This window comes from Charadrius vociferus, unplaced genomic scaffold (assembly GCF_000708025.1).
Source record: "Charadrius vociferus isolate BGI_N301 unplaced genomic scaffold, ASM70802v2 scaffold105, whole genome shotgun sequence".
Lineage (NCBI taxonomy): Eukaryota > Metazoa > Chordata > Aves > Charadriiformes > Charadriidae > Charadrius > Charadrius vociferus.
The window spans coordinates 1,902,722-1,923,634 of record NW_009648543.1 but is presented as its reverse complement, the minus strand read 5'-3'; the positions used below and the strand labels follow the sequence as shown (position 1 = coordinate 1,923,634).

The 20,913-nt window shown below is 38.3% G+C and overlaps 1 protein-coding gene across 1 annotated transcript in view; it reads left to right on the top strand.

Annotated features, from left to right (window-relative positions):
- Nucleotides 1–20,913, top strand: part of TBL1X (transducin (beta)-like 1X-linked) — a 180,474-nt gene that overhangs the window by 111,529 nt on the left and 48,032 nt on the right. The window contains exon 4 of the mRNA XM_009885959.1: nucleotides 14,027–14,134. Within this exon, the coding sequence (XP_009884261.1) occupies nucleotides 14,077–14,134 (58 nt within the window). The 5' untranslated portion in view covers nucleotides 14,027–14,076. The remainder of the gene's footprint in view (nucleotides 1–14,026; nucleotides 14,135–20,913) is intronic.

The following is a 20,913-nucleotide window of genomic DNA, read 5'->3' as shown; positions in this document are numbered from 1 at the left end:
TAAATAGGAAACCATTTCTTTGCTCTTCAAATGCAGCCTTGCTTCAGCTGGCACTCTCACCCATCACGGCTCTCACTAGGCACCTTCCCGCAACTTGGCAACCACCTCCTTCTTCACTGTGCATGTGTTGTTGGCCTTTCATTGAAGTTTTTGTTCCGCATCCCCAGATATATGTTCCAGTATTTAAAGGGTGGATACAAAGAAGATGGAGACTCCCTTTTTACAAGGAGTCACATGGAAAAGACAAGGGGTAACGGGTACAAGTTACTCCTAGGGAGATTCCAATTGGACACGAGGAAAATTGAGAGATGAGAAATGAGAACTATCAGCCATTGGAATTGTCTCCCCAGGGAAGTGATGGATTCCCCTACATTGGACACTTTTAAGATTCAGCTGGACAGGGTGCTGGGCCATCTTGTCTAGACCATGCTTTCGCCAAGAAAGATTGGACCAGATGATCCTTGAGGTCCCTTCCAACCTGGGATTCTGTGATTCTATGATATATGTATGCCGTCCTACCCACCAGCTCTCTCACCATGCAATTTGCCACCAGTATCCTGAATTTAAGCCCTGCAGTTCAAACTCTGCTCAGACTTTGCCACATGTGAGAGTTCATGATGCCACTTACCTGGCTGGTTCCAGAGAGAAGCTCCGGGATTTGCCGGTTTGCCTTTGCAGAAGAAAAGGTGGCTGCTGTAGCAAGTGGTGGCAGGAGAGGCTGTATCTGCTAGTAGCCTTTGCAACTTTAACAATCATCCATTGTAAGGTGACTTGGTGAGTTGCTATGTCTCTGTGGTAATTTGTGTGTTATATTGTTGTGCCCTATGGATTGGTGATTATAGACATCACATGTAAACAATTTACCCTTTCAGCTTCACCTCATAGGCATTCTAGCAACTTGGTTTTAAGTGACTTTCTATGAGCACAAAATTTTAATACAAGTAATCAAAAAGGATCCATATAAAAAAAATTAAATAGAAGTTGTGCATTTCACTGTAGATAAACCAACTGCCCCAATTTTAAAATAAGGCTGCTGCAACAGAATATTTATTTAGAAAAGTGATTATAAGAACTAATGGATTGAGACATGCCATTATTCTCTCACTGGTTCGCTCACATAAAGTAAAACAATTTTAAGGGTTTCATTTAATATTAATAGATAGTCGTTGCATCTTAGTGACTGCACGTCTTACAGAATATTTTACAAATGTTAATAATTGTGGAAAATTTGCAAATAGGTCTGCACTTAAAGTGTCAGCAGCTAAAATGTAAAATTTCTTTACAAAATATCTATGGTAGTATTTTTTCCTTTCCTTAAAGAGAACAAAACAGTGTTATCATAACAGGTAGCAGTGATGCATTATTATAAAATACAAAATTGGTCAAATCTTTTCCTCTCTTTAAGCTTTCTTTCACAAGATATTTGATGGGAAGGGGAATGATCTGTATTTCATGGGAGAAAAAATATCTTGGACCTGGGGGTTTGTAAGCATTCTTAAACATCGGGTTAAATCTTAAGGCATCTATTAATAAAGGAGAGAAAGGAATAATTTTTTGTATCATCATTAAAGTCTTATGACTAAATCTTTGCTTCCTTTGCAGACAGTAGTGTTTAGAATATTCCTTTCTCAAGCTCCAGGGCAGCTCTGTACAAGTTGGTAGTGAATAGGAATGCACATGATGGCTCTTCGCTCACACATTTTATTTGATTGCATTTTGTTTAGTTTATAGTACCAAAATATTGCTCAGTGACAGCTGAAAAGACTTTAAAATGTACCTCCTTAAAACCCAACATTTTAGAAGTGGCATTGATAAGAAAGTTTTGTTGCTTTTCTGTCTTTGAATCCAATCCCCGAGAATGAGCGTGCATTCAACAGAATGCATTTGTATGCATTTCTGATGTTCAAAGAAGTTGACTAAATATTAGCAGTTTACTAAGAGCTGAAAATTTCTGCAATTTTCAAATTAAATTTGACCAAATGAAAATACAGGTCATTATAAGCAAACAGCTATGCTATTTAAGCTTATTCTTAACTGGGAAAAAACAAGTGGGAGAAGAAAAAAGAAAATAATTTACTTTCTGTTGAAAAATATGATACTTTTTTAAATTACTATTTTTTAATAATTCCATAAACTAGCTATGTCTCATAATTGAATGCTTGGGGGGAAAATCATTAACTCATAAAAATAATAAAAGTAAGATTGTTAGTGAATACAGCTACAAGGCATTAAAGATCACACGGTCTGAACGTGCAGCAATAAACTACTGATAAAAAACAGTATGAAGGACAGCGGAGAGATTTCAAAAGCAGTGTTATATTTGGCTATAATTATTTTTCCTCTGAAATACTTGTTGGGAAGAAAGAGTATTCTCTGCTATCTGGAGAGAGAGGATGAGCAGAATCTGCTTGTGTAAGTGAAGCCAACTCAGCGGTCCGTCAGCCTGTAGCCATGATGCCCTTCGCCTTTCCCAGTCCCTGTCCCATCCCTCACCTTTTCTTCTGCATCAGCACATGTCTGCTTGCCCTTGTGTAAAAGGACTCTGTTGCCTGAAGCAAAGTTAATGCAAGGAAAATATTTTGATAATTCAATTACAGGCCTCTAACGAACCTGCACAGAGTATACAAGTAGTATTTTCAGGAGGTTTTATTTTAGTCAAATTTGTGTGGATTTTCGCTGTGACGGAAAAGGCACTTTGCCATGAGAGCAACCTCTCTGCCAAATGTCAAGTCCCTGCTCCAAACTGTGGAAGCACTAGAGATTTTCATAGAAACAGCTGTATAAATATCTGCAAAACTGTTTTTTCCCCACCTTCACTCTGAAACAACTGAACTATTTTTGTTTATGCCTTCCAGAAAAAATTTCGCCTAAGGCAAACACTCATCATGGAGCTTTACAGTCCAAATAGTTAAAATGGAGTTAAAATTATAAGTGATAATATAAGCTTATAATCTGTCATACTTAAATATAGGTGTTGATGTCTTCTCCTTGCATAATACTACAAAGACTCTTGAATTTCTGTAGAAATAAGAAGAGACCAAAGTTATCTTCCCTTAATAAAAAAATGTAAAACATATGTAAAAAATAGTGGTGAAGAGTGAAAAAATTAATGAAAATTCATTTTTGAGTAAACAATACACAAATGCTCATATTTACTATGCATATTTTTCATTGATGCTGAAAAAACTGAAACGTGTATGGTTCATGGTTCAGCTGCAAGATACTTGCAATAAGCAACGGATCGTTAAGAGGGGTTACAGATCTCTATTTTTTTCCCCTGTCCTTCTGCCTTGTGAGTATCACATTCTTTGCTCCACAGAGTTTTTGTTTCAGCAACCTGTAACCAGGTGTGAAGTGTGCTCTCCTGGGAGCTGGAAAATGCAAGTTTGAACCTGCTAATTCTTAAGTGAATACTTTAATCTTCAGTCTCTTAAATCTCTTATACTGCTTCCACTGCCACCTTTCTCTTTTCTTTTTTTTCTTTCAAATAAAAATACTGAGTCAGTTCGCTACAGCCAAAGATACAAATTGGAGCCTAGATTTGGAGAGGAAATTTGAAGTCTCAGACAAGTGTCTAATCCATGGCTACAGGAAAACACATAAATCTTTGAAACAGGCACATAACTTTCCCCATTCCTTGTAGAGGGAATTTCATAGCTAACTGGCCTTTGAGAATTATGTTCCAGGAGCTGGATGACTAAAATACTCACTTGGTTACAGTATCCTTAGAAGATCTGGTAGGCATGACAGTATGGAGTGTTACCCCATCTACCTTCCTGCATGTCTTTTCCAAATAAAAATTCTTTTTCCAAATAAAATTAGTAAAGAGGACAATGAGGGAGACTGTTCCAATTTGGAAAAACTACTTCATTTCAATTAACGCTGATACTGATGTTTATTTTAAAGCCATATGGAGGTTTTGCATCTTTATAACAGTAGTGTAATTTCTCTTTGTGTAAACTGGAAGAAATAAAAAAACTGGGCTGTGTGAGCTGGGGTGCAGCCAGTCAATCAAAGGAAGGGATTGCCCCCCCCCCCCATGGCTAAGAGATAAGTGTTGGAGGTAGAAACATACAGCAGTGAAATATCCTGAATTTCTATATTTATTTTTCTGGTTTTCCGTTGCACTGTCCTATATAATCTTTGTCCTTAGAGCATTTAACATTGACATTCTCTTAGGATTATTCAGGAGAAAACATTAAGCAGTTATAGCCTTAGTTAATATCTTTATAAATAGTTTATAATAGGATCTACCATAATAAAAGTTTGAAATAGTTTCCATTATAATTCTTTGTTTTCACATATTCTAAAATTTACAAAATACTTGTTTTCGGGGGTGAAATTTTCCATGTTGTGAATCTGAAAAGTATTTTTTCCCTCCTTAACTCAGAATATAATCCTTTCAGCTATTTTGGAATTATAAGCAAATGGGAAAAAATACTTTTTCCCTCTGTACAACAATAATAATAATAATAATTAAAAAAATAAAGAAGATCCTCAGCTACACTTTTAACAATACTACAGGGAAAACAAGTTAAGGTTGAAATATGTGGTAAGATCTACTGCCTTTGCTTGCTCTGAGGGAAAAATTAAAAATAAAGTCATAAATGACGGAAAAATAACATCAAACTGTTCCCAGTAACATCTGCTAAGCTTATTAACAGAAACTAATAAAAACCCACCCCCTTAATGACGTCGCTGCACATTCCCTTTGCCTGAGGACATCCAGACGTGAACTAGCCAGGCTGCTGCAGCTCCCGGCTGGTCTCCAGACCTTTTCAGATCCTTAGCGTGGCTCTTGCGTGCTGAGCAGCCATGCAGCCCCAGCTCAGGAGGGGTCAGGGATGTGCCTGTCCTTGTCACACATGTGATGAGCAACGCTGGTGCTTCTGTCTACTACTAGCCATGTGGGGCCAGCCTGCATGGCTAAAAAAATGGAGGTTTTTAGCCCAGGGCAGACTCCTGTTGTTTTACATCATCTTATACGTAGAGCTTTGCTAAATACAAGGGTTGGGTTTGTCACGCAAGTTATGGGTGTTGTCATGAGACAGTAGTACCAGAATGTCTTTTACATTTAGTCGTTCTCTAACTGCACCTCTTATCACACTGTCCTAAAAGATACTAAAATAGCACGAAATCCAAATGTACGTGGAATTGCAACACAGGTTTTACTGAATACCTGGGCCTTGTGGGAGAGAAGGGGTAACACACAAATCTACAGATATGTGGACAAACAGGTCCTTCTGCATGGCAATGGTGCTATGTTTGTGTTGCTGCCCCTTGCCTGGAGAGTGTTTCCTGTGCCCCACAGCTCTGGAACAAAGGCATGAGATTACAGGGCTGAAAAGACCTCAAACTCTTTTGTACTTTCAGCAGGTCACCTTCCTGCTCTCCTGGTGTTTATGTGACACGGTTGCCATGCCTGTCCATAATGTGTTGGGTAGTGGAGATACCTACTGGCTGGCACAAATACCATTGCAACCAGTAAGGTGATAGTGGTGTGGTTTTGAAAATGAGGGTTCACCCTCAGGGTGGTCTAGGAAGCAGTTTATGTAAGGAACATGGCAGAAGCCACACGTGGATGTTTTATTCTTATCTCACTCTTCAAAAATAAGGTGCACAAGCAAGACACAACTTGATTCTGCAGCCTAGTTAAAGAAAGCACTTGGATGCATTGAGAAAAATCAGGATTTTGGCCCCTGCTACCAGAGTTGCACCATTTTAAACAGCAAAGTTGCAGGATAAAAATCAAATAATCGAAAAAGCCTTATTCAGCTATTCCATCTTTCGGGCAAGGCCTTCAGGCTGTTTCTCACTTGTCCCTCCAGGCCCATTGCTCTTGCGTTCCTTGCTGTAGCGTTGCCTCATTTAAAACAGGCATCATGCCTGCTAACTCCTGCTGTCCATGCAGAAGCAACCTTATGGAGGTTTCTGGAACCTCCTTTTCTGTCCCAGCCGGATGGTGTCAAAGTGTCTCAAAGGCACATGTGTTATCTTACTGGGCCTTGGCCTGTCTCATCACAGTTCAGTGTCTATGTCCATGTTGTCTATGTCTATGTTCTTATGGTCAATCTTGGGACTCAGATACCTCATGTTGTTGTTTTACTGGATCTTTACTGTTAGGTGTCAGAGAAATTGTTGACAGCTAAAAAAGAAACTGCTTTATTCCGAATATTTGGGGGAATGTTGATTTACTCATGTCTGTGGTCACAGAAAGAAAATGAAACAGGTACAACCAGTTCTGTAGGAACTCATGCCATTATACCCCTTTTACCTCAGTACTCTGTGAATGTGAAGCACAGATGAAAAATGTAAATACTAATGTTTCCTTCTTTTGGTTTTGTTGAGGTTTTAGTAAAAATCTAGGTAAATGAAGTGAAAAGTTAAATTTGAGATAGTGTTAACACACTGTTCCTCTTGCCAAAAATCAAGAAAAGCAAGTATTGATAGAGTAATTGTGCCATCTTTTTAAAATTGCAATCTTTCTTAACTTTTTTGAGCATGTGATACTACTTTTAAGATTTAAAACACACTTCTTTTTGTATTACGTACGTGGAATTGCACGCACGCAGAGAGAAGTAACTGCATAATCAGGTGATCATGTATTTTGGCCTAATTGGTTTGAAATGAGAGGACACATGCTATTGTCCCCCAGTTTGTCCTAATTGCCGTTCTGTGCTCATGTAAGGAAGAAAATTCTGGTTCTGTTTAGGGCAGCATTCCCAATTGACTTCAGTTGTTCCAAGAGTGATGCGGTATCTTGATTCTCAAATTAAATCCAATCATGTGTTTTGATTTCTCAAGCTTCTGTAATTCTTTCCCAGTTTGTATTTCAAAACAATTAATTTCATTTCATTTGCAAGCTCTGTAACTATCGTAAACCATTACTCTCCCATCAATCTTATTTTTGGCTTCACGGGGCTTTCCATACAATATACTAAGTGTAAACATTGGTTTTGTTTATTAAAAAAAAAGGAACAAAAACTAATTGAAGTTGCCTCTTCTTAGAACTAAGCTATAAAAGAGGTATAACACAATTGCACTAATTAAGAATAGCGGTTGGTTTTGTTTGCTTTTTTTTCCCTTAGCAAAGTGCCAAAAAGTAAAGATCAATACAGGAAAACCCGTTCCATTCTTCAGCAAAGGGAGTTGGAAAAGATCCACTTGAACTCTTAGAACTGAAATGCTGGAGGCTGATGTAATTAAGTAAACCAGCTGAGAACTGAAAAATAACCTGATCAAACTAAGAGATTATAAGTATGAAAGTATTGATGCACAGTTCTGCATCTTTTGATAGAGGAAGTAGAGTTTGCTGGGAATTTGGTGATGAAAGGCTTGTCTTTTGTTGACAATTAGTTATATAGCACTGGAAATTGTTGATTAATTGAAAAATGTTTGAATAGCACTTAGAAATTGCTGGAATATCTCGTTGCCCTTTTTTTTTTTTAAATAAATAAGATGTGGGTTTGGTTCCAAATGGCTTTTCAGTTTGAAATGTAATTTATAATTTAAAGAAAACTAGTATTCATGCAGAAATAAAACTTTCTGCATTGATGTCCACCAAAGTGTTTAATTGGCCAAGTTATTTTTATTAATATTTTTGTATTAGGTTTGATTATTGTTTTTTAATGTTTTACTGGATGATGTATTATTTTATGAACATTTTTCTAGGACAGGACAACGATTTTGATAATTTATTGCAGATTTTTAAAAGGATAAATACAGTAGGCACAGTTATGCTTTAAAAGAGAGATTCATCTGTCCTAAAGCATGTCTTTATAGGTATTGCATAGTAAACTGACCTTCTCCCTGAACAAAGTTTTTTTTTTTTTATTATTTGGATGAAAACCCCATTTTTGTCAGATTTACCCACACGGCATTTGATTTATCAAGAGTGACCTCTTCAAGACAGAATTACTCGTTTAGTGATCCCTGCCACATGTCTGTAGTTGTCGTTCCTTCTGCCTCCTCTTTCTTCAGTTTGCAACAGATTTTAAATGCTGATATGGCCGAGTTCAGTGATGAATTGTATGAGGAACCCTAACATGTCAGGATCCAGGCTGGACCTTTTTTATACCTGTGCCATTTTTCCTGAAGCTCTTGGATTCAGATGCAGTTGTTACTTCTTTTTGTTCAGAGTGTGCTTGCAGGCAGCAGTGAGAATGGGGGTGAGCTGGGGCTTGTTTTGGTTTAGTGTGGCCTTTTAAAAATCAGCAGGAGGTCAGTGTAAATGAATAGACTTAAAACCAAAACCAAAAGAAGAGCCAGCCTTAATATTTGGTTAATGCAAGTTTTCTGACAAGCCTATTGCCTTTTCTCTTTGAGGTCCCTGTCCTTACTGAGCTGCTATAAATGTCGGTGTCAAAATGAGACAGCACATACTGTACAACATAACAACCGTTCTCAGAGGAGACAACTCTGTTTTGCAGAATCTTAGCTTCCATTTCCTCAAAACAACAAATTTGTTGCTGTCTTTGTGAGGAAAACATCAAAATATTAACAGTAGAAGTGATGCAAAGACATCTGTGAGCATCGGTAAAGAGCCTAGGACAGTAGCTCTCAGAGGTTTCAATTGTCTTATTTTTGTCATTAAATAGTTCGGATGAGCTATGGTGATCATTTAGAGAATGAAGATAGTTAACTATTTGCCTCCTTGCTAAGAAAAAACAGGGAGATGTGGTGCAGGTCTTGCTGTGAGCATATCTTGATTTGCTTTCTCTAGAAGGGGCAGCTGTCTCTATTTTAGGTTTGGCTGTTTTAGAGCAAGGTGACAAGTTCAAGTCTTACAAGGAGGAGACTGGAAGTTGTGCATGCACAAGCTGCATTTTGAACAAGGCTAGCTGTTATTTTGGTGACTGGCATAGGTGGAGTTTGGAAAGAACCATCCTGTCCCTTGTCAGGATGTTTGTAAAGAAGAGATGTTTTACTCTGTAGCTTCATGAAAAGGCAGGAGAGACTGCAAGGGAAAAGGGGGCCGAGTGTGCTCTTTTCCTCTCCAGAAGTTCGGTTTTGTCACTTTGGGAAAGAAGTGTACTGGAGTTCCTCCTTGAGAAGAGGCAGCTGCTATAAAAGCCAAGGCTGAGGAATGCAATGGTGTGGGCCAAGCAGAGCTCATTAGCCTTTGGGGAAGAGCTGCTGACTGCCGACTCTGTTCTGGCTCGATGGTAAGACACAGCCTAGAAATACAGAAGCGTAGCGCTCATTGAAAGGTTCTGATGAAAGTCTTTTTCAACAGAAAATACTGAGATTGATTAAAGTGACTCGTTTTGTGAGAAGTAGCTTCTGGCTTTGGGAAATTTGTTTTTCATTAAACTACAGAGCATATGCAAAACAATAACACATTGATTTGGCTATGCTGTGACGGTGCCTTCCTACAGCCTATTTTAGTTCTCGTGTTCACATTCTCTTCTCTGACTTGGGGAGACTTTAGTGGGTCCTGAGAGACGCAGCTTGATGCGTGGAGCCATCTTGGATGAGAAGATGGGAGCACAAGTGCGTGAAGTCCGGTATCCGGTATTGAGGGCATCAATTTGATAACAATAAGTATTTGAACTTTCTGTAACGTTTTCACTTTTATGAAACCTCTCATTTTTGCCTTTTTTTCCCTCAGAACAAATACATGATTTCTCTTCACCCCCCATCATTTTAATGACAATCTTGTGGTCATTAAAACTTTGGTTGGGAAAAGATATTTTGGCGTAGCCTTGTCAAATAAGTAGGTAAATAGTGCAACCCCTCCAGGAGATAAATGAAAGTTTGTGGGGTTGGGGTTAGTTTTTGAGGGGAGGGTGTTTATTTAACACTAATGACCCCAAATAATCCTCCCGAGAAGATGACAACTGCTCAGCACTCAAATAAAGCAGACTGGATCTTGCAGATTTCTTCAGCGCATAAGACGAGGGCCAGACTAGCCGGCTGATGAATTACTGTCGTCAGGGCTGGATGCAGAAATGGGAAGTGCCCGGCTTCCTATTTAGGTTTCAGGTTTAGGTTTTAGTTTAGGTGTTTTCCCTAAACGTCTGGCCTGTTTCCGCCTTCCTGAGGGGAAGACTGGACTGGTAGCTCTCCATCCCTGTTGATGGCAATGCTGCTTCAAGTAGCAAATGTAAACTCCTTTCCTGAAATAGCCTCAGCTGTCCCCTGCCCCAGGGTTAGCCTGGAGGTCAGGACATGGTCCTGTGAGCGTGATTTAGAAGAGAGGCAGAGGAGTTATGTCTTTAGATGCTATTTCAAAGTTGGAAAAGTTATTTTCCCTTGATACTCCAGCCAGATCTCCCTTATTTATGGCAAGAGTGCTAAAATACGCCAGAAGGAGGAAGAGCAGTCCTTGAGTAAGGGGATGGGATGTAAACTATTCTTGGTCGACCTGACTAGCTCTGTGCTGAACCATAACTAGAAGCGAGGCTGCCTTCTCCAGAGCTACTTGCATGGCCCATTAGCAAGATTCCTGGTGCTTCAGGAAGGTTTAATTTGAGAACAGCGGTATGTCGGTGCACAGAGCCAAATCAGGTCCAGTGGTGTACTCCAGGAAATAAGCTGCCCCGGTTGCCCGGAGTGCAGGGGGGTGTGCGGCGGGGTTAGCTTCGCTGGAGCCAGCTCAACTCCAGCTGAACCACGTAGTTCAGCAAAAGCCAAGCAGCCCTACAAGCACAATGGTAGCGTAGCTGAGCTAATAACCCAGCTTTTTACCTCTGTATGGGAAGCATTTCTGCCACCCAATCCCAGCAGAACTGAGAGATGAGTGTTTATTTAAAATAAGTGTTAAATTTAATTTCGCGTGATCTTGACAAGCCGTCCACCGGGGGAGGGTTGAATGTTTAGGATCCATTATACTTCAGGAAGTCTTAGTGGGCTCTGCTCATGTGTTTGGACATTCTCAAATATCTGCAGGATGACAACCCAAATTCTTAAGGTGAGGTTGAAGTAAATAGAACTTTCTGTTATATGTAATTTGGTACAGGAAAAAGTGTTGCAAGTAAAGAAAGCTCAAACGCATGTTTGAATACTTTTGGTAAATCCTCTTGACATTGTGAAGAATTAAGATGTTATTGCTGGTTTAAATGTGAAATGTCTCCAAAGACACATCAGTATTGTTTATATGCTGTAATTTATTTCTTTTAAAAAACTATTAATCTAGGTAATACTGATCTCCAGTAAAGGGGATCATCAATAAGCAGAAATAAATCTATCACAATGATACCTAAAGGTTTCTGCAATTTTCTAGAGAAGTTTGCATATCTACATGAAAATAAATTGTATTGAGGGGGAGGCTAGTTGTTTATTCTTTATGAATCAGACTTGGAAATACACAAAGGATAAGTACGTACCTCTCCTTCCCACCATGTCTTCTGTAGCCTTTTTTATTTGGGGTGTTTATCTGTGGAGAAGAAGGAAATCAAAAAGACCGTTAATGAAATTGAATATGGTCTTTCATAGCTCAGCCAAATTTCTAATGAATAGATTTCTCTGGGTCAAAGCCAAGATCTGTGTATCGTTTTGGAAGGGTGAAAGCTTTACAGTTTTGTGTCTGATCGTTGCACAGGCATCTGTGGGAGGGAAGAAACCTTAAATGTATGAGTGGGGATCAGCTGGTTATTTATGTCATGGTAACAATGTGTATAAAGATATGATCCGACACGTATGTCAAAGTAATTCCTGTTGACTGACTTCAGGGAAAATGCATTGTAAATCCAGCCACTCGGTGTGCTTGGGATTCTGATACAAAGGTAGCTGCTGGGGAGTTTTTTCTGGGGCTGTCAGACTATTTATTTTGCAGTCAGGCTGATTTTATCTGGTTTTAATTCATTTAAGAAAAGTCTTTTTTAGAAAAACAAAAACGACACTCCTCCTTTCCCTTCCCTTCGCTTTCCCAAAGCAACCCTCTGTATGTGGGAAATATCATGTTATTGTCTTAAATTAGCAGGATGCATCCAGAAACAGCATTTGTAGTTGCTTGGGTTTTTTTAATAAAGTTCATTTTACCACAACGTACGTCATTGCTGAAACTGAATTTTTGTAAGAGGTTTCATCTTTACCAACTTTCCTACCACCAAATAGTGAAACTGCTATTTTTAAAATGCTTTTAGAAATGTTATGTCGGGTGTTTTTTCTAAAGCCACAGCTATCAAAGTTTCTTGATTTATTGTTATCACGGCCATAGCGGTGACACTGATGTATTTTAAGTACTCGGACAGGGATGAAAATGGCCTTAACTGTTGCCACGAATGTCTGTCTTGTTCTTCATTGTATGGTGATGATTGTGCAAAAAGGGGCACGGGGATTTATTAATTATTCAGAAACTAGCCTGTTTATCTGGAAGAAGGATGTATAAAGTTATACTGAAAGTGGTACTTTCACTGCCTGCAGTTGCCAACCTTGGTAACTGAAGCCCTTACGGCTACCAGTGCTTCCAGTCTCCTGATCCTGTGGCAGAGAAATTTGAGCCCATTTTACAGATGAGGGATTAAGGAGAAAAGAGACCAAACGGCTTCCCAGGGCAATACGTGACATGTGTGACAGAACTGGGTGTTGGATATAGCTGATGTTGTCCTCATCCAGAATCTTAGCAGAAAGTGATCATCCTTTCCAAAGTGGATGAAATTTTCCTCACTGAGCCAGCACGATTTTCAGTATTTTGTTTCTTCTTTTCTCTGGGAAGTGCAAACTGTAATAATAAAGACTGGAATACTTGAGGAAGATGCCTCCCAAATTAGCAAGCTATGGTTTCTTATGGAAAACCTGCATCCAAGCCATTGATGAAATATAGAAGCCCAGGAGAATAAAAGGCTTACCAGGGTTTGAAAGACCTCCATTTACATAAATATGCAGAGACATCTGTTACAGTCATGAGTGACCTGCTGGTTTAAATCATCAGCAGGGGAAACTTGTAGTCGATCAGCATTGCCTGCAGTAGCAGGTGCTACTTTAGGCAACAGGAATTACTGAAGAGGTTTTCGATGAACAAAGACCTTTCTGCTTGCCAAGAAGAGACATACGGGAAATTGAAACAAACGGCACACGCCTACGGTCTTTCATTTGTAATATGCGACGAGAGCGTAGTGTGTGCTTCTGCGTCCAAATCTTTACATGATTAGTTGTAGGTATGGTGTGGCTGACAAAGTTTATGTCAGAGAAGTACTTACGTCTTTTCAAACCAAACTACTTAAGTCAGATTCCCAAACAGAAATGAATCATCAAGATTTAATGGAAAATGTTCAAAACAAATTTATCATCTAAAAAACAGTGGTTTTGTTATCAGAGTATAAGCCCAAAATAGTAATGTAAAACTGTCATCCTAAAGGTTATGATTACTTAAGTGAATAATTGAAGTTTAATTCTTGCTCACCATTAATCAGCAGAGACATTATAACATTGTAACTTTATGTAATGCCAAGATATTTATATTCCTTGTTAGCACAAGGTATATGGTGTTCTCTCTCTTTTTATTTTTTTTCTCTCACTCCGCCTGCCCCCAGTAATAAAATTTGTAATCTCATCTTAAATTTTGTTTTGTTTCTATTTTATGGGAAATTTATTTAAGTTCTCTGTGTAACATGATTTTGTAAGGAAAGAATCTGTCTTTTCAGTGGATGAACTACTGGACAGAAAACTAGATTACAAATATGGGGCTGCAAAAAGGTTATGATTTGGTGTGTTATACGTGACTGTAATTGCCAGCAGTTCTGAAAAGAAAATGCTCACACAGTAAAAAGGAATGTCTGAAGAACCTCTAGTAAAGCCACACAAGTAAAAGAGTTGACATTTGCAAAGGCTTCCAAGTTTTAAAATGCTTCCTCTGACTCTCTCATATATGTTAAATACTTCTCTTTAATTATAATAAAAGGTACATTACAGCTTAAGTACTTGATTCACAACATTTAACGGGTGCCTGACATTAGGACATAACAGCTCTAATAATTATATGAAATCTTTAAATATCTTAAGAGTTTCCACCTCTATTTTGATAACAAATTTCATACTAAATCGAGATAAAACAAAACCTGTTATTTTCTTTCCCTTTGAACAGAGCGTGGATCACACTTCTCGTAAACCTCATCATATTGAGGTTGGGCTAAGATGAGCATAACCAGTGACGAAGTGAATTTCTTGGTGTATCGCTATCTTCAGGAATCGGGTAAATTTCCTGTCTTTCCTCACAGCTTCAGGTCATAGATGCGATGGAAAAATCGGCTTTTTGCATGGTGTTGCTTTAGGAATGTTGTGTTGAATGTTTCAGCCTAATAAACTCGGATTAATATTTCTTGCACAACCCCATGTTTCTTTGAAATCATGGTCTTGAACATAATAAAAGTGCAAACATACACAGGTACAAATTAAACATTGCAGCTAGGTAAAACAAGGAAATAAATAACATTATGTTAACAAATGATTTTGTAGAGTTATATCATCTCAGCCAAAGTAATTTTTGGCAGCACAGGCACAAAGCACATGGATTTTGTATCTTTTTTCTTAGCTACTTGAAATGGTCCTGTCAGATCCTTATTAAATAAAGAGGGATTGTCTAAATTGGTTTTATATTGGCTGTAAATAGAAATTTGGGTGCAAGCGTCTGATGTTTTAGAATTTCATTAGGGTAATTATGTATGTAAACTGAGATGCGCAAGTGTCAATGTGGCTCTGTCTTAGTATCAATTCCATCTCTGTTTTCATATCAGAAAGTAACGTCTTTGCAGGGCTTTTGCTTGTAGAAGGAAGGCTTCATCTTCCTTCAAAAAAACAAATGGAAATTGAAACTTAAATTTAAGGTCTATTTTGTTTTTGTAGTCTTGATTCCACTCTTCGACTGCAAGAAGTAGAAGTTCTCTTCACTAATGGGAAATGTTCTGTTAGTGCAGAGATGATAGGGGAGGTGAGAAACACTGACAAAGGATTTATAGCCAGGATCCCAGTTTACTTGGTACTGGCCCTATGTTCTGGGTTGGTAAAAGTAGAATTGACTAAAAATATTTGTTTTTTCATATGCTGAAACAACAACAACAAAAATCTGTGAAAAATACGCATCTTCCTGTCAGAAGACTTGAGGCCAGTTTTAGAATAAGCCCTCCAGACTTGAGAGGTCTCTTGGACAGAGGACCAAAATCCCAGCAGATAGAAGATACTGGGTTAGCCTGTTTCTGTTGGTCGTTATAACTACCATTCATTACATTCCTTAGATATGTTATTTTGATCTGTTTCTTCTACTTCCAAGACTATTTCAATGCCAGGAACCAAAATCCCTATGCAGGGAATCTCAACTGAAATTGAGAAGATTTATAATACTTTTTCAGGGTTTGGTCTTCTAAAACAGCTCTTTGAGAGTCCAGCTGTGGCCTGTGTTAGTAGCTGTTTTCTCACATTGTATTCTCTCTAATAACAGAGCTTATAAAAAATAGTCTAGTTCTGGCATGCAATCATATGAAAGAAAGACAGGAACTAGCAAAACTAAAATTTCATCCAGACAAAGTTTATGTTTAAAAATAAGCTATTGGATATGACACTAGAAAGGGCTTTTGAACATTAGATCAGTGCTCAGATGGACATAATCGAAGCCTAAAGAATCCTGAAATTGTTTTATGTTGATATATTTGTATCGTAGAAGATTCTATGTAGCAGTGTATTAATACAGTAACTTTTCGTGATGTGAAAAAAGAAAACCAGCCTTTTCTATTCCTCTTCATAGATCTGTAGGTGGGTTAGCATTGTGTAATGATTCAGAAGGGGGCTTTACAAAGTCAATCAAGAATGGTGGTATCAGCCAAATGTCAGGAAAAAGTTCTTCTAGGTAACCCCTCTCCCACAAGCAAGCAATCACTTTTTCCATTTTAGGGAGAACTTCACATACAAATTTTCATATTAATTGCAAGTTGTACTGCTCTTATCTTTTTATGTACAGGGCCAAATGTTTTTTTACTTAATCCACACATACTAAAGGCATTCACAAAAACATTGTATTTCCACTGTTTCTATTGTATTTTACCCATATAAGAGAGTAGAAGTTGAGGTTAAATATTTGAAGAAATATTCAAATATGCTTCAAACTGAGCATACTGAAATCTAGATGCTAGGTGTTGATTTAGTAGATCTACCTGACAGTTCACTAGTAATACCATTCAGCAAATAAGAGCTATAAGCAATGATGAATTCACTAATCTGTTTTAAAAGCTTCTTACATTCAGTTTGAATCTTCTTTCATACTTTCATTGTTTTTTCCAAAGAAATTTTTGGATTTTTATTTTCAGATAAAGTAGGGTAATAAGACAGAAATTGTTATACAGCATTTTGCCTTTCCACCTGCTAGTATAAATGCCATAAGATGCGACAACAGTTGAATGATGTTTAATCAATAGCTTCAGAAATAATGCATGCCAAATTTAGAGGGCTAGTGTTTAACTACAGTTTAAGTTCAAACCCCTACAGTTTCAGGAGTTTGTCAAAACCAAGGTTATTACATTGATTATTTATTAACATTAGCTGCACCCAAAGCTTCTAAAAATTATATCAAACACAGCCATAAATGTTGCTTACAAGACTGTACAAAAGTTTAATTATTTTTTTTTAGGAATCTGTCCTTTAATCTTATACTGTAAAACTTCCAGGCTTTCCCATAAAATGTAGGCAAATGGTGGGGCGAGGAGAGAAATGGCAAAAGGAAATACATAAGGCAGAACAACTATGAAAAAAGCAAACTGTACCTGTAATATTTCAAGTATTTTGCAACTGCAAGGCACAGAAGCACTTGAGATTATTTGAAACACTATAGCAAAATACTGATGGATGCTTTACACTTCGTTATGAAAATGCTAGCAGGTCATTCTAGTAGAAGTTCAGATCTTCTAAAATTGAAGTTAGAAGTGAAATTCAGTAATTATATTTCCTCCTTAATTCTCTGTCAGACTAGAAAACTTGCACAGGAGAGTTGAACTGTCTAAACCATTATTGTTGCTTTTTAACAAATCTTGGCATACCAAGGGGAGTTTCAGTGAACTGGAAAAAGCAAACGTTGTGCCAGAATTTTTAAAGGTTAAACAAGATGATCCAGGTAACTGTAGGTCAAGCAAAGTCATTGGAAGTTTGAAATTAGATACCTCCAACAAAGAATGAAGAGATGACAGCATGCCTAATGCCAGCCAGCAAGTTTTTTGGATAATAGATCTTGTCAAACAAACTTGATACTGCTTTTTCCAAGATCACAAATGAAGTTGACAAAGATAACTGCGCTGACAATAATACACTTAGACTACTTTATGACATTTACTTAGCCTTGTTGACACTGGTTAAAAACAAAACGAAAGAACAGTGGGTAAAATCAGTGTAATCCAGGGTTACCAAATGGATTAAAAACAGACTAAGGGAAACATCTTGAAAAGTGATTAGAGTTGGGGAATATTCATCTCACAGGTTGCTGCTAGTGGGAGCTCACAGGAATCTCTTCTTGGCATGATACTGCTCAATAGCTTTATCAGTTACCTGGAAGGAAATATAAAATGATTCTCAAGTACATTTGCAGATGGAATGAAATAGTAAATTGTGTCACTCAGTGAGTTATACTGGCTGATCGTGTGGTATAACAGAAAAAAGTACAGCCAGGGAGACTGCTTTGAGTTGCCTGCTTCTCCAGCAGCAGGCTGGAGAAGATGCCTGGTCCAGGGGCAGTACATTCAAATCCCTCCAGTACAAGACAGGGTTTGGACAAGTTAAGGCTCCAATTGCTTAGCTGTATTAAAATAAGTAAGTAAATAATTGGCTCTTCACATAGTGACTGTCTCAGGGCTTCTCTGTGCCCAGAAAAACAAATCAGTCAGGCATGATTTCCATTTAGGCTCCATGGGTTGATGGCATAGGAATTCCACCACTAAGGTTGTCACTTCCACTGTAGGACCATGAATGCCCCCCTTCTTGAGGAATGAAGAAATTGAGTGTTTAATTTCAGTTTAAGATTGTTACATCCTATCCAAAAGTCAAGTTCTGCAATGTTCAGTTTGCTCCTTTTTTGAATATGAGCTTTTTGGTGCAAAATTTGAAGTGGCCCAATTCTTAAAGTGCTGAGTTCTTCCAAGCATTGTTTATTTCAAAGTCAAACTTTTAAAAGTCAGGTTATATTTATTTGTAGGTGTCTTGATTTAAAGAGTACCTTTAAGTGAAAATGTTGGCCTCAGTTACTAAAATCAGGCTAAGGTTATGTCTACACTGTGAGTCTGCTACCAGTGTGGAGATAGGAGCATACAAAACATTCCTGGGGTGGATGTAGTTATACTAAATAAGCAGGTGCATTGACAAAAGTGAAACAAGCTATACCAAAGAAGCCACAGTTCTTGCATCCAAATTACGTTGGTTCAGGTTTGCACCTCTTCAAACTCCCGAGACACATACTTTTGCTAGCAGCCATCTTCACTGCTGACAGAGTCCTTATATTGGCTTTCTTCAGAGGAAGAACTGTGTTTCTACAAAACCATACAAAATTCAGAATACAGAGTTTTCCCGTTCTGCTTTGTCTGCCTAAAAGAGAAACAGATAATTATTTGTCTTTTGAAATGATGGTCAAAGCAGTACAATGCGATGGGAATAATAGGGATTCCAAGGAAAATTGAAAAAGCGGTGAGGGGGGATGGCAAAACCAAGGGAAATCAAATCTCTCACATACCCTTTAATCTAAAATGTGCTGTCGTCTGTTCTGAGTGACAAATCCTATCATAAGTCCAAATACTACAATAAATTACCCTCCTTTACGCAGCCCAACATGTCAATTCAGTTATTAAAGCTTTTTCAGATTTGGTGGTTTTGATGTATTGATCGATTTAATTGTGTTCCTTTTCTAGCACTTACATGCATCTTGCAGTATAGAATACTTATCTGAAAATCAGCTCCCCAGCTGTCTGCGGCTTATACTGCTCTCTAGTAGGGCATTTGTTGTAGTGGATGTCTGGCAATGACGTGTTAGTTAAGGTTGTGTAACAGTTTCCATTTTCACTCATATTTTTACTGTTCACTTTGGATTTTTCCATGTTTTATGACATACACTTGATAAACTGTTCCTCAGTGTACAATCCATACCATGTCCAAGACAATAAAAACACTAGTTGGATGCTTTTACTAAAAAGATGTCAATGAAATGTTTAGCTGCTGACTTGGGACAGTTTACCATTATACTTTAGAATTGTGATTTGTTTTCTTCCCAACTATACAAATTAAGGCAGCTAATAACGTAGTTATTTTCCATCTGTAGATTCAGGATCACAACAGTGTGTTAGTGTGTTTGGTTTATAGTTGACAAATTTTCGTTATTTTCCTAAAATATAAGATTTCCTCTCGGGTTTCAAGCATAGGCTCAAGGGCACATACAACATGAGGTATTTCTGTGAATCACAGCACAATATCCTTTGTAGAGTTAGGCATGTGCAAACATGGGCCTTTCCTGTTAACCCCATCCAGGGCATGTTGCTCTCATTCTGCCTTTGGAAATCATGCGAGAATCCAAAGTACAAGTATTCTGAAGCTTCTGGGATTTCATCATTGTGATGTTGTCCAATTAGATACTAGGAGTTGGAATAGTACTAGTTTACAATTTTTCCAATGCTCTTTACAATAGTTTTGAAAAGGAAGCAGCAATGTATGAAGGAAAATATCTTCTTTATGACTCATTCTCTTTTTTAACAAAGGAATTTTGTACAAAATGTAAATACCATAATTTGCTTGGGTAAGTTCTCAGGAGATAGAGAATAACTGAAGTTCAATATTCTGTTCTTTTGAATTTGTGCCTTATGCAACAGTCTTTACTTACATAAGCCTATGTAATTTTTCTCTGAAGTCCGTATTTTTTCTGCATGTGAGGTACGTTTAGAGTATTTTGAACAAATGTGTATGTCACAGAGTTCCTGAGTCATAGATGAGAAAAGTGCATGTTGAAAATAATTCAGATTAAGCATAGCATAAAATATTGGCATATATAGGTCAGCTAAATTTGCTTCCAAGCTAACTGCTTCTTTTGCGTAGGAAGGCTGCTGCTAGGTAGAAGGGAGAATATACAGTGCATGAGTTCTGCTTAAATTACTAACATCTACACCTTGAAGAATAAGTCATTCAAAGAATGAAGCACTTGGTCAATAAAAGCACTTGTTCAGTGTGACAGTAAAAACAATAGTGTGCACTGATAGTAGAGACAGTGGATAATGATTTTTCTCTTGTTTTTTATGTTTTCATCCAATTTGGCTCATTAGGATCATAGGAGAGTTCAGGTTGGATGGTATCGCAGGAGATGACATAACTAGAGAGTAGTTCAGGTTGGCAGGCACCTTTGGGCATCATCTAGTCCAACTCCAAATGAAAAGGTTCACAGCAGGGTCAGCTCCAGCAGGTTGCTCAGGGCTGTGTTGTCGGGTTTCGAGCAAGGATGGAGAGTCCACAACCTCCCTGGACAGCCTGCTCCAATACTTGATCACCCTCACATTAGAGAAGTGGTTCATTTTGTTTCAATGGAATTCATGTGTGTTCAGTTTGTGCTCATTCCCTCTGGTCCTGCTACTGGGCACCACTGAGAAGAACCTGGCTCCATCCTCTTTGCACCCCCCTCATGTACTTACACACGTGGATAAGGTTCCCCGTGAGCCTTCTCTTCTCCAAGCTGAGCAGTCCCAGCTCCCTCAGCCTCTCCTTACGTTCCAGATGCTCCAGTCCAGTGATCATCTTTGTGGTCTTTTCACTGGACTCACTCCAGTACATGCCTGTCTCTCTTGTACTGGGAAGCCCAGAACTGGATGTAGTACTCCAGGTGTGACTCACCAGGGCTGAGTAGGGGGCAAGGATCCCCTCCACTGACCGACTGGCAACACTTTTCATAGCGCAGCTCAGGATGCTATTGTCTTTCCTTGCTGCAAGGGCACATTGCTGGCTCACGTTCAACTAGTCCAGCCTCCTGCT